Here is a 14,463-nt window from a genome sequence, read left to right on the forward strand (position 1 = left end):
GCCATATAACGCAAAGATCCAGAGTGTGAAGACGGATCTTTGCCTCCACCAGGACTGCAGCGGTCTTTCCTACCAGTAGTCATGGACAGATGCATCTGTGAAAGGTAGACTGGTGAGTTGAAGTCATTTAAGCTTTTCCCTCATGTTAGTTCTCTCAACATCTGGTGCAAGCCCAATCTGGCAGCTTTGTCCTTTGTCAAGACTTAGCCACCTCGGTAAGTAGCGGAGCTGCCAAACCACTCTTGGTGATGGACACTGACTTCCAGAGAGCATTTTATGCTCTTGCTATCCCCAGTGCTTCTTCCAAATAGTGTTCAGCATGGAGGAATATTGATTCATCAACTGAAGGAGGCAGTAATCAACAGGAGGTTTCTTTGCCCATGTTTGATCTTATTCCATAAAATATGGGGCTCAGAGCCCCTCCCTCCTGATTTTATGGCAATGTGACTCCACCTTTGGTGGATCTGTCCTACCAGTGGGACGAGACATATCAAGGGATGGTGATGGAGGAGTTGGGATGTTGACTGAGGAATGATCCTCTGAGTACGACCTTGTCATGCTGTTGTTTGACTTGGTCTGTAACACAGTTCTCCCAATTTTGGCACAAATCCCCAGATGTTTGTGACTGAGTTGAGGATTCCCTTTGTCGCATTCGATGCCGAGGACACTGCTGGCTGGTCTGTCTATTATATTCTTATTTTTTACCGTGGTTTGAGACACTGGAGTGACTTGCTAGGCTATTTCAGAGGACAGTTGAGAGTTGATCACATTGCTGTGAATCTGGAGTCACACATTAGCTTGAAAGGGTAAGGACAGCAGATTTCTTCCCCTAAAGGACATTTGTTAACCAGATGGATTTTCATAACAGTCTAGTGGTTTCATGGTCACCATTACTGATATTAACTTTTAATTCCAGATTTTATTTAATTAATTGAATTAAGGCTCCCCAGCTGTCATGGTGAGATCTTAAGTCCAGCCCTCTGGAATACTTGTAGTAACAGAATCACTTTGCTGCCATACCTATTGGTCATAGAATATGCACTGCTCAATTTTTATTACCCTACATTTTATTTCATATTGCTTAAAGTGGTACAAATAGGAGCCTTGCTTGTAGAATAAGACATGACACAAAACTCAGAGTGCAGCAGTAAATAATCTGGTAACCTTTGGATGTTGCCTAATTAACAAAGAAACCTTTCAGAATTCTAAGAGATTTCTGAAAGTGTGACTTCCAGTAGTCTTTGGTTGAGAAATTGTGTTTTGCGCCAATATGGCAACCCTGGAATGTACACACCTGATGATGTTTGAGACAGAGTGACCAACTTTGGCAAAAAAAAAACATAAGGGGCACTTCACCATAGGGAGGTGCTGAAGAGTGTGGTGGGTATGGAGGAGCGCTGTTGACACCTGAGACCGATCCTGCCACTGCTGACTGAGACCCCAACACCCGGACACCCTCTTGACAGCCTGGAACCTAAACTGCCCTTCTGCCAAAGCCGAAAAACTCTCCGAGGAGAGTGCCAGCTAGTGCTCTTTCTGCTCCATTGTGGCTGTGTAGGTTAGGGTATGCACAGTGCCACATGTACAAACAGGAAAGACTCAGCCAAAAAAGGAATCCATGGCCCATGAAGGCCTGGCCCAAGTTGTGGGACAGAAAGTCAAACTAAGGGACAGTCTTGGGCAATCTAGGATGGTTGATCACTCTGGTTTGAGGGTCGCTGCTTGGACCTCCCTTCAATAAAGCTTACGAACTGTGGATAGTAGTGGCAGTGGGGTGGGTGGGGTGGTGGTGGTGCAGCACATCATCTGAGGCTTTTGCAAAATCAGTCGGCTTGGGCTCTGGTGGGGCCCAGGGATAGGCCCAGGAAGATAGGGTTAGATAAATGGTAATAGTATGAGCATGGGTTGGCTGCAACCCACAGCCCCAGGTGGAACACTCCTGTTCTGCTAGCTCCACATTAAGATAAGTTTTATTTTAATCACTATTTTTTGGCAGCTTTTGATGGCCTCTTTAAATGCATGCTCTGCCTAATTTCTGCCAGGGTTGGGAACTTGACCCTAAAACAGCTATCAGGCCACTGCTTTGCACACTCAAGATACCTAAAGCCTGTTTCAGATTGTGCCCTGGACACCTGGAAGTTGCCAGCTGCCATTTTGATCATTGACACATTTCCAGGGTCAGGAGGTGGGAATGGCTGTGGGATACTGCTGCCTGAAGGACATCCTCCAAACACTCAAGAATGTTCAGAAATCAGACGTGACTTGGACTAGTTTCTTCTCCATTGTTTGGAAATCATAAGACTTTTTCCGAAGTTTCCTCTGTCTGAGCATTAGTCAAAATTCAGCCTCAGTTTATTTCTGGACGCTGTGGCTCACACTTGCCAAGAATCCTGTAGATTAATGAGTTAAAGTATGACAGCCACGTTGGATCTTGAAATGTTAAAATGTTATATCTTTAGACAAAATGTACTAAAATAAGCCAAGGAATAGAAATGAACTTCTTTACAGTTAATTACATTTGCAAAGCTTCACCTTGCAGCATGTCGAATTGGGAATTGCTGTAAGCATCTGCTGACACTTAATCACTCACTCAGAACAGTAAGTTTTTCTCAGTTGTAACAAGTTCGATCATGTTGCTCCTTGTGTCGGAATTAGTTAATCTGAAATAGTAACCTCACCTGTTTAAAAATAAAACCATTAAAATTGACTGCATCCTAATGTAATGACCTGGATTTTGCAGTCAGTGGTGAAAGAATGCTGCTCACTGTTCATTGCGCGTACAGCTGTTCACAGACTTTTCTGTGCTCTTGAGAGTCAACTTATGGTTTTGAGAGAGAATTTCCAGGGTAATCAAAAGATTGAAGCATCTTCAGTGAGACAGGCAGGGCCGAATTTTGCAGTCCCAAATCGGGAGCAAATGGAGGTGGGATGGCAAAAAATGGCCACCAAGTGACGCGGGCCATTTTCCACCTCCGCTTCTCCTGGCTGCCATTTTGCGAGGTGCAGGAAAGGGATCTGGGCAGAAAGCAGGCCTGCCCCTTTTGAAAGTCCCAAGGGCAGACCTTACAAGATGTTCTCTGGGGTGGGTGGGCTTAAGAAGCCCTCCCCAACCCTGCTTAGTGTGAAGGAGCAGGGACAGCTGCGGAGGTAGGACAGCAAGCCAGGAAACTTCTTGAAAGGTAAGTTAGAAGATTTTAGGGGATTAAGGGTGGCTTTGGAGGTAAGTTAACATTGAGGGAGGTTGGTAAGGGAGGTGATTGAGGCAGAGGGATGACTCCATAGAAGGACCACATTTTGGACAGGCATCAATTTTGATTGGCCTTCTCAAAGGACCCCAGGAGGCTCATATCGGCATTTTTAAGTGCCAGCAATTGAGGCTGAGAACTGTTGTCGGCACGTGATCATTGGAACCCTTGACAAGAATGATGGCCGAGGCAGGCCTGCTGTTGTTTCTTGACTGGATGCGATCTGAGCTAGACACGTTACTGTATAGTTTGACTTGTACTCTACAGCTTTGGCTAAGTAGGTTGGTTTTGTTGAGTGCTGCATCGTATTGGTTAACGAGGTTTATAGGCTAATTTTCCCTTTTAGTGGTACAGTACATTGGCCTATTGTATGCCTCATCCGATTTCCTTTTCCAATTTCAGGGCGTACAATGGATCACTATTGGCCACCAAAAGTGAAAGCCTGTTTTGTTAAATTTTGAGTATGCTAAGATGCTAAGGTCCCTTAAAATTTTGTCCTTCTTTATTTCAGCATCATTCATCAAGTATGCATGTTGCTGAATTTACCTTTCTACAAGCAGTATTTTACACTTTGCATTAAATTCAGTTTACTGTTGTTCACATATTTCGTTGAGCTCACTGTAATTTCGGGGCTGCTTCCTTTGATTTCTTGATTTGTATGATTTGTGCCATTTGCAAATGTAACCATTTGGATTGAGATACTATATGTCCTAATGCTGACCCCTGGGTCATCTCAATTAGTAACCCCCTCCCCCACAACCTTGCATCCTTCCCCATAACTATATGAACAACATGGGAACTAAATTGGATAGGCCCTGAAAAGGGCTGAGGAGATCACAATGAGTGGTTACCCCATGCTTTTCAATGCACTGTGGATTGTAGGCCAACTTCTTGCTTTGTATTTAAAAAATTTGAATGATGGTGCTTGCTACATGCAACAAACTGTTCTGTTCATTGGCTGCATCAGCAGGGCACCCATATCATTACTTGTTAGCATGGCTTCTAACTAGCCTTCAGATCTTAAAGGTGCATTGTCTCTGCTGGAGTTGCTGATATTTGGAGTAGAGCTGTGCAATAAAGAACAATGGCTGAGCATGAGAGAGAAAGAGCAGGCAGCGAGGTTTTCCATGCTGCACTCGAAGCCTTGGAAGGTGGAAAGGAGGAGAGATGTTCTGTACCCTGAGGGGTGCAGCGGGCTATCAGATCTGTGATATGAAGGCAGTGTGAACAGATAGTCATTGAGGTCAGTGCGAGGCGTTTAACCCCCAGGGCTGGATACAGTGCTGCAAGAAGTTTAACAGCCTTACATGAATGGTCAAGGTCAGCGAATGCACCTTCAAATGCTATATTCTGCTAATTACACCACTCCCCTCACCTGCTACTCAATTCACCATACGCCCATCACAGATCTACCAACAATCTCCGTCAATCAGGACTCATAGCTAGCATTCATAACTCCACCTCACCCACACACACTTAGCATTGTTGCAAGGTTCATATCCACATCTCACAGCTTGCACACACCGCTGGCTATTCAACCATGACAGTTACATCACCCAAATGTGTTGCATAATGCTCAGTAACACAATTCCCTACTTTTACAGGACTAGACAGCACACACCCAGAGGTAACATGAACTAACCGGAGTGGGAAGAGCCGTACCTGCACGTTCTAATGCCTTTTGGAGGAGGTGGTGCTGATGATTGTAGGAAGGGCCATTGCTGGGTCCATGACCAGTGGCGGGGCTGATGGTATCCTCAGTCCCAATCCTCATTCTTGTATTTCATTCTCCCCTTATCACACAATTTCTTCTGATTTACCAGCTGCAGATGATTCTGTCGTTGGGAAAATGCTAGAATCCATTATAAAGGAAGAAATAGCAGGACATTTAGAAAAGCTTAATGCAATCAAACAGAGTCAGCATGGTTTTGTGAAAGGGAAATCATGCTTGCCAACTTCTTTGAGGATATAACAAGCAGAGTTGATAAAGAGGAACCGGTAAATGTAGTGTATTTGGATTTCTAGAAGGCATCAATAAGGTGCCACAGAAAAGGTTATTTCATAAGATAGAAGTTCACGGCATTGGGGGTAATGTATGAGCATGGATAGAGGATTGGTTAACACACAAGACAGAGAGTAGGGATTAATGGGTCTTTTTCAGGTTGGAAAGGTGTAGTGGATTGCTGCAAGGATCAGTCCTAGGGCCTCAATTATTTACTATCTATACTAATGACTTGGAGGAGGGGGCATATTTGCTAACAATACAAAAATAGGTGGGAGAGCATGTTATGATGAGGACATAAGGAATCTGCAAGGGGATGTAGACAGGTTGAGTGAGTGGGCACAAACTTGGCAGATGGTGTTTAATGTACGAAAGTGTGAGGTCATGCACTTTAGTAGGAAAAATCAAAAGGCAGACTATTATTTAAATGGAGAGAGACTCCAAAAAAGTGCAACATAAAGGGATCTGGGTGTTCTTGCACATGAAACACAACACATTAGCATGCAGGTGCAGCAAGTAGCTAAGGCAAATGGAATTTTGGCCTGTATTGCTAGGAGGTTGGAGTTTAAAAATAGGAAAGTCTTGTTACAACTGTACAGGGTGTTGGTGAGGTCACACCTGGAGTGCTGTCTACAATTTTGGTCCCCGTTTTTAGGAAAGGATATAGTGGCATTGGAGGCAGTTCAAAAGAGATTCATTAGGCTGATTCCTGGGATGAAGAGGTTGACTTAGCAAGGACGGCTTAACAGGTTAGGCCTTTATTCATTAGTGTTTAGAAGAATGAGGGATGATCTTATTGAAGCGTACAGGATTCTGAGGGGACTTGACAGGGTAGATGTTGAGAAGTTTCCATTAGTGGGGGAATCTTGAACTAGGGGACAGAGTTACAGAATAAGGGAACATTCATTTAAAACTGAGATGAGAAGGAATTTATGCTGTCAGAGGATAGCCAATGTCTGGAACTCTCTATCCCAGAGAGTTGTGGACGCTAGAGCACTGAAAGTATTTAAAGAGAATAGATTTTTGAAATATTGGGGAGTTGAGGGTTATGAGGAGGTGGCACGAAAGAGGGGTTGAGTCCTGGGGCAGATCAGCCATGATCTTAATACACGGCAGGGCAGGCTTGAGGGGTTGAATGGCCTACTCCTCCTATTTCTTATGCTGTCACCACAACCCAAGCCTTGCCCCTTTCTCTTTTTAGATTTTGAAGAACTGCAATCTTCCCAGGCAGTAGAGTAAGACTGAGAACACAGTGATGTAGACATACTGTTACTTGATTTAACAGTAGCAGTCACTAGCTTAGGTATTTAGGCCATGCAAATATTAGAGGATAGTAAAGAGGTGAGATCTGCACAGGTGAGGCACTGGAGTCAAGTGCACTGCAGCCATTGTCGGGAGCAATATAGCACAGCTACCAGCTTACCAGAGGGTGATGTAACAGGTTAGTTCTGCTGCAGAGATCTCAGATGAAGACTTTAATGGGCTGGGATACAGATGCAGGCTGATATCTGGACATAACAAAATGCTTGGAAAAACTCAGCTGGTCTGGCAGCATCGGCGGAGAAGAAAAGAGTTGACGTTTCGAGTCCTCATGACCCTTCAACAGTTCTGTCGAAGGGTCATGAGGACTCGAAACGTCAACTCTTTTCTTCTCCGCCGATGCTGCCAGACCGGCTGAGTTTTTCCAGGTAATTCTGTTTTTGTTTTGGATTTCCAGCATCCGCAGTTTTTTTGTTTTTGTAACAAAATGCTTGGTACATTCGGAAACCAACAGAAAGCCTGAGTTCAATGTCAAGGAGCATGACTGAGCCAAGCACCAGTTTGGCACAGGGCTTTGCACAGAGCTTGGAACCTATCCTTTCCGAACATAGAACCGCTGTCCCAACTCCATCAGCTCATTGGTGGAACCAACCATGGTGCAGTGTCTGATGACTGATGTCTCAGCTTCTGTTGCAGCACAAACAGCCTTATCCAAACGCCTTAGTAATGCAGTGGAAGCTTCGACTCCTGTCTTGAAAGTTCACCTTGCAGCATGCAAGCTCAGATTGCAGCCATTGTGATTGTGGGTACCAGCGTTCAGAGGAGCTTCCAGGGTGTGACGGCAGTCCAGAAACTGGTCTGCCAACAGATTAGTAAAATTGCTGAGAGAATTGGCAGTGGCTCCATGGAGCATGAACATGCTGCCCTCTCTCAGGGCGACAGCATTCAACTTCCCACTGCTGCCACCAGTGCCCTTGCTGTTGCTTGTCAGTCAACCAACCCAGAGTGCTGCCACCCATGCTGGGATGAGACAGTCTGAAGCCAGGCACAGAGTTGCTCAAGATCACCCCTTCCCCAAAGGCTCCTCCATTGAAAGTCAGCTGCTTCCACCAGCTGTACTGCAGCCACTGGGGTAGCATTTTGTAGACGTACTAGGATAGGCAAAGGCATGGAACACAGGCATGAAGGGAATGCACAAGATTAACTCGTTTAAATTTGTAAGCAATATGAACTTAATAAATTTGATTAAGAATGTGTATTTTCTGTTGGCTTTTATTTTTGCATTGTGGCTAACAGGATGGTGTGATGGTGAGTGACAGAGGAAAGGTAAGGAATGTAAGACTTTTGATGAGTGGGCAATGTAGCCTGGGCAGAAAGGGGCTATCTAGATTGCAGCTTCCCTTCCTCTTCCTCCCCCTCTGCATCTCGCCTATTAAGTAGTGACAAAGGCTGTTCCCTCATGATAGCAAGGTTGTGAACCAGCAGCAGACCATCACAAATTCTGTACCTCGCTCAGCCAAGGTACTGCAGGACTTCTGCACAGCCATCCATAGAGCATAATCGTTGCTTCAGAACACTAGTGGCCGCTTTACCAGATTTCTCTCACTGTATGTATACTATGCACATTTGCGTGGGTTGTGATTTGGAGTCATGAGCCATGTTGTCAGCAGATCTTTGTTGCCCAGTGGCCACCCTTTGTTTTGGTGTAGTGGCTGAAATAAAGCTGGCGCAGAGGACTGCTGAAAAATTAATATATCATCAGGATACTAGGTATTAATCTTTATGATGCGCTGCCTGTGGTCTCACATGGTCACTCGTACATTGAGGAAGTGAAATTTATTTTGCTTCAGGTATACAGCATAGTTGACATGAGGTGCATGGAAAGCAATGTGCATGTTACACATGGCACCCTGCACCATTGTACAATTCTACAACCCTTGCAAACCTCGAGGTTGCTCCGCCTGCTTCTCTCTAGTGGGAAGAAATGAAATTAAATTATCTCTTTGCAGAGGGAGCCTCTCTACACATTTCTTTGAGATGAAGATCTGTGGGATCTTCCCAATACTCCAATGATAGCCTGAAAGGAGCCAGGTGCACAAACATTCAGAGCCATAATCACCTTCACTGCCACTGGCAATGTGGTCCTTGCGCAGCTCTGAGACTGGAGTAATGGCAAAGCAGTTGGCAGATTTCAGCAACAGCCATCTGAGTGAAGCGCAGAGATTTCAAAAATTGGCTGTTGTTGTGTTCGGGTAGAAAAATTGATCACCTAATACCCTGGGAAGATATGGCCTAATGCTGAGAGCCCTATTCCCTCTTCCCCTCCTCCCTCTTCTAGCAACTTGTACTGCTCTGCATAGCTTCTGTTCATTCTCTCAGTCTTGCCTGATTCCAAGAGGAAAGCCTACTAATGCAGCCTCATATCTGCGAACAGCTGGTTTGTGCAGAAGCCTTGAAGGCAGCAAAAAACACCTCAGTACCTGCTTTATCATTCCCCTTAGACTATTTAAACTTGAAACAACAATGGAAAGCACCAAAAATATGTAGAAATTTAGCAACAGCCAGAAGAAATAAACTGGCAACTACCCTGTAAGTAGCTGATGATCCTTGGGTTTTCATTTTTGGAAATGAATAATAAGCAACAAAACAGTAAAGTTCTGTCAACACAATCTTTCTCTCCTAAATCAATGTAATAATAGAACATAACTAGATCATTCGCACACCTACAGAACTGCAGTTATGTTGAATAATTTGCCAACATGGGTGTGGATTTTTAGTGCAAAGTGGTAATAACAGCGGTATCAGGACTTGTTAATTCTGCTTTCTCACTGAACTACTGATCCCTTCCTACTATATTTCTGATGTTACCAATGCAAAGTGAACAAAGGTAAAACAATGGGAAAAAGCAAAATTGGGAATATGAGTCAAAGGCTCTGGCAGCTTCATACTGATGTGTAATGAGCAGAAGCCCCTGGAAAATCACAGAGACTCGATTGCAATGGATTGTCATCATTTCCAGCAATTTTTGACTTGCCCCTTACAAAGTGGATGCCATTGTGGAACGAAGATAGGGGCAAGTACTTGGTATTATACCAAGAGTTAACCACTTCAGTGAGCCAGGCAGGAGCCAGTGTATTCATGGAGGCAAATAGACACCAGTGAAGTGCTGTGTACCAGTCTCCAAGCGGGTGGATGTGGGTCCCATGGCCAGGAAAGTGACATGAACCTGTTAAGAAAAATAAATAACTTCATTTTTTTTTACAAGCCAACCTTCTTGCTCAGGGGTTCAGATGAAGGGGAGGGGGTACGGTTAGTTTGGAGGGTGGGGTCATGGTCAGCCCCACATTGGCTGCCTTATCAGTCGGAATCTAGACTGGGGGAGTGTGGTACTAATGAATTTTAGCCCCAATAAATGGAAGTGCCATTCTTGTTGATTGCTGTTCATTAAATGTGTTAGTGATGGTAAGATTGCCTCCGTAAAATAATTAGAATTTCGGTTGGGTTTCGAAAGTATAGTAAAAGTAAAAATTGAATGTATTTTCCCCAATCTCTTTCAGATTCATTTTGATGGATGGAGTCACAATTACGATCTTTGGTTTGATGCAGATCACCATGATATTCACCCTGCTGGATGGTGTGCTAAGACAGGTCACCCACTGCAGCCGCCACTTAGTAAGGAAATTTTTAAAAACTTTCTGATTACATCTCACTTCATATTTAGAGTAACACAAATGTTTTGCATAATGCAAAAGATATAAATCATTTAGTAAAATAAATCTTGACCCTTTAGTTAAGGAGGTACAATAACACATCAAGTGATATAGTATTGCCATTCCCAAATTGCATGATTCAATCATTGGAGCTGACTACCCATTACTATCTGCCTTGGCATCCCAGCCAGCAAATAACACCATGTGGAAAAGGCTCTAAAAATTGACCTTGCCAGCACCTTATTCTGATATTTTATCTGCATCCCCCCCCCCACACCACCCCACACAAGGACCCCCTGGGGGTCCAAGATGTAGATGTCTCCAGCAAAGTATTATGAGCCTGTTGGGATGGAGGTGACTCTGTTCTCAAGGCTCTAAGTCCTGTGATGGAAGTGGGCCCCTTGACATCCTGGTTCTGTAAAGATGAAGATTTTTGCAGGAACTTCTGATCCTCATTCCTGCCGATGAGGGGAAGCATCTTCACTGACATGTATACCCCAGCTTGTCCACTTTGCCCAGGAACAGGTTTTTGGTTGCTGGAGATCAGTGTGAGAATGGACCCCACAGAATCAGGATTATTATTTAAATCCTTGAGGTTGACTCCACCAAATATCCTTCAGGTCCTTTGAAATTCTGCTCTGTATACTTTGCAATCCAAGTTACACCAACTTTGTCAGATGGCCCCTTGAGACCTGTAATCTATTATTCAGTGCTTTTGCATGGAATTTATTTTTATGCTTAGATCACAAGGAAAGGGAGGAAATTTGTAGATCCTCCTGCAGTTGCCGCTTTCTCTAGACTGCCGTGCAATGAGTTAAACTCCTCTGGACTGTTTGTGCACAGGAGGGCAATTGTCTGCACCACAATCCCAGTAATTTACCCCATATTTTAGCAATGTACATTCAGAATCTTCATTTGTGTCTAATGCTCTGGTAGCCCAGTTTTCTTCATCATAGGACTCCTCAGATCATCAAATGGACCGAATCTTGTAAATACCAAAGTCGATCCTTTCTGCCACTTTTTCCTCATGTTTATCATGCTCTCCTTGGCATATCTGGCCCATGTGAGCTCACCCCAGTCACACCAACATTATTTAAAATTGCTGACCACGGAGTTTTTGCTGAGGTTCACTTGTTCTTCCGCAGTTATGCTGCTAGACTGGAGGCTCTGGATTTTTGAGGCCTCAGCCACAATCATTAAGTCCTTAGTGTGGGCACATCAGTGTGCATCGACCAAACTATCCATCTCTGTATGTCGTGACACCCAAAGTAGAAAAGAAATCAAAAAGCAATAAAGTTCCTATTAAACATCATGAGATATAAAAGATGCACGGAATGGATTTCGGACCATAGCCTCAAAAAAAGTTCCAGTGTTGGCAAGTGCTCAGCTCTTTTCATTTTGTGATGCTATTAGAAGGCCCTGGTGTGATTATTGTTCGGCAGCTGATGTGTGTCATTATGCTTTGCTTTTACTTAACAAACTTAAAAAATGATTAAAAGGAAATTCTAATGTACTCAGTCCAAAAACCAGATTAATCCCCCAAAGAAAATTAAAGCTATTATCTTTATTTTTTAAAAAGCCCAGTGTTATCAGGCAACGATTTCAAGGCTATTGTTTAATATAGACAGTTATGAATCATCCAAACCGTACTCTTATGGTTTCTTTAATTTCTTGAATTTCCAGGGGTATAATATCGCATGCTTTTGCATCAGCTTTTTCTGCCTTTCCTTTTCCTTTTCAGCTTCACAAGACCTTGTGGCAGCTCCGAGTCCGGGAGGATGTCCAACACCTGGATGCAAAGGTGTTGGACACATCAAAGGTGCCCGATACACAGGTCATCATAGGTGAGTGATAAATGCCTTCAGCTTCAGGCATGGGACTGCATTTTGAATGCTCCTTGATGTTTTCACAATTGTGTGCAGAGTAGCAATGTCCCTTCTTTTACACTGGATTAACATTGGCATGGCTGGAGATGAGGTACGGCTGTTTGCAGTTTCATTCAAATAACACCCGCTTTCCCTTGCTATGTAACCAAAGCTGTTGAATGGAGTAGTATCCCAGTTTGCAGATTTAAGCAGCCTCCTGTCGGAATTAGATGGAGGCTGCTCAGCCATCAACAGGCCCACCTGAAAATTGTGTCTATGAGGCTGAGGTGCCTCTCTTCCTACACACTCCTCCTCCACCAACTTGAGGACCTGGCAATTGAACGTCACCCTCAATCTCTCTTTTCCAGCATAATTTAACCATTTTGGCTAAGGGTTGAGATGTGAGAAGAACGGGGTTGGTGGGATGTTGAAGATCTGGGGCTGTTAGGAACACTAGGTGGGAGGGTTCCTGAACCTGGGTGCAGTGGAAGGAATGGAGCAGTTCCTTGTCCTGGTCCAACTGGGAATGGTGGTCTGCAAGCATGGAATCTCATGGCAATGCTCTGTTTCTGGTTGCAAGAGCAACTCACTCACCTGCAGAGATGGAGGAAAGAGCACCAGTGGTTGGGTGTAGCAAGCCAGGGTACAGGAAGAAGTTGAGAGGGAGGAAAGCTAGTATGCTAGAGATAAATAGAGGCAGGACAGGAGAAGTGAGAGGAGGCAGGGAGAGCAGGCCAGGAGCAAGCAAAGGCATTATTAGGTAGAGGCAAAAGGTGATAGTAATTAGCTTCAATTTCAGGGGCTAGACTTTTAAAGCCCTGAGACTTGTGATGATGTGAAGAATGGTGCCGTCAGCCTTGCAAATGCAAATCGATTACTGGGAGGACCCAAAGCTGGATTGAGACATGTGGGAATAAGGCTTAGAAATAGCATGTTTTTTAAAAAATTCATTCACGGAATGTAGGCTTTGCAGCTGGGCCAGCATTTATTGCCTATCCCTAGTTGTTCTTGAGAAGGTGGCGGTGAGCTGCCTCTTTGAACTGCTTCAGACCATGTGGTGTAGATACACCCACAGTGCTGTTAGGAAGGAAGTTCCAGAATTTTGATCCATCGACGGTGAAGGACCAGCGAGGTATTTCCAAGTCAGGAATGAGTGACTTGGAGGGGACCTTCCAGGTGGTGGTGTTCCCATCGATCTGCTGCCCTTGTCCTTCTAGATGGTAGTGGTCATGGGTTTGGAAGGTGCTGTCTAAGGAGCCTTGGTGAATTTCTGCAGTGGATCTTGTAGATGTCACACGCTGCTGCTACTGTGCGTCGGTGGTGGGGCAAGTGAATGTTTGTTAATGTGGCGCTAATCAAGTGGGCTGCTTTGTCCTGGACGGTGTCAAGCTTCTTGAGTGTTGTGGGAGCTGCACTCATCCAGGCAAGTGGGGAGTATTCCATCACGCTCCTGATTTGTGCCTTGTAGGTGGTGAACAGGCTTTGGGGAGTCAGGAGGTGAGTTACTCGTCTCAGGATTCCTAGCCTCTGACCTGCTGTTGTGGCCACAGTGTTTATATGGCTAGTCCAGTTCAGTTTCTGGTCAATGGTAACCCCCAGGATGTTGATAGTGGGGGATTCAGTGATGGTAATGCCATTGAACATCAAGGGGCGATGGTTAGATTCTCTCTTGTTGGGGATGGTCATTGCCTGACACTTGTGTGGCGCAAATCTTACTTGCCACTTGTCAGCCCAAGCCTGGATATTGTCCATGTCTTGCTGCATTTGGACATGCTTGAGTATCTGAGGAGTCGCAAATGGTGCTGAACATTGTGCAATCATCAGCGAACACCCCCCACTTCTGACCTTATGATGGAAAGAAGGTCATTGATGAAACAGCTGAAGGTGGTTGGACTGAGGATACTACCCTGAGGAACTCCTGCAGCGATTTCCTGGAGCTGAGATGACTGACCTCCAACAACCACAACCATCTTCCTTTGTGCTAGGTATGAATCTAACCAGCAGAGTTTTCCCACTGATACCCATTGACTCCAGTTTTGCTAGGGCTCCTTGATGCCACACTTGGTTGAATGCTGCTTTGATGTCAAGGGAAGCCACTCTCACCTCACCTTGGGAGTTCAGCCCTTTTGTCCATGTTTGAGCCAAGGCTGTAATGAGATCAGGAGCTGAGTGGCCCTGGCCGAACCCAAACTGGGCATCAGTGAGCCAGTAATTGCTCAGCAAGTGCCGCTTGATAGCACTTTTGATGACCCTTTCCATTACTTTACTGATGATGGAGTGTAGACTGATGGGGCAGTAATTGGCCAGGTTGAATTTGTCCTGCATTTTTTGTACTGAACATACCTGGACAATTTTCACATAGCCAGGTAGATGCCAGTGTT

The 14,463-nt window shown here is 44.7% G+C and overlaps 1 protein-coding gene across 3 annotated transcripts in view; it reads left to right on the plus strand.

The window, feature by feature from the left end:
- Positions 1-14,463, plus strand: part of LOC121278880 (lethal(3)malignant brain tumor-like protein 4) — a 385,309-nt gene that overhangs the window by 183,662 nt on the left and 187,184 nt on the right. For all 3 annotated transcript variants that reach the window (XM_041189341.1, XM_041189342.1, XM_041189343.1), the window contains 2 exons: positions 10,065-10,179; positions 11,959-12,061. In XM_041189341.1, coding sequence (XP_041045275.1) covers positions 10,065-10,179; positions 11,959-12,061 — 218 coding nt within the window. The remainder of the gene's footprint in view (positions 1-10,064; positions 10,180-11,958; positions 12,062-14,463) is intronic.

The sequence above is a fragment of the Carcharodon carcharias genome, chromosome 6, assembly GCF_017639515.1.
Source record: "Carcharodon carcharias isolate sCarCar2 chromosome 6, sCarCar2.pri, whole genome shotgun sequence".
NCBI lineage: Eukaryota > Metazoa > Chordata > Chondrichthyes > Lamniformes > Lamnidae > Carcharodon > Carcharodon carcharias.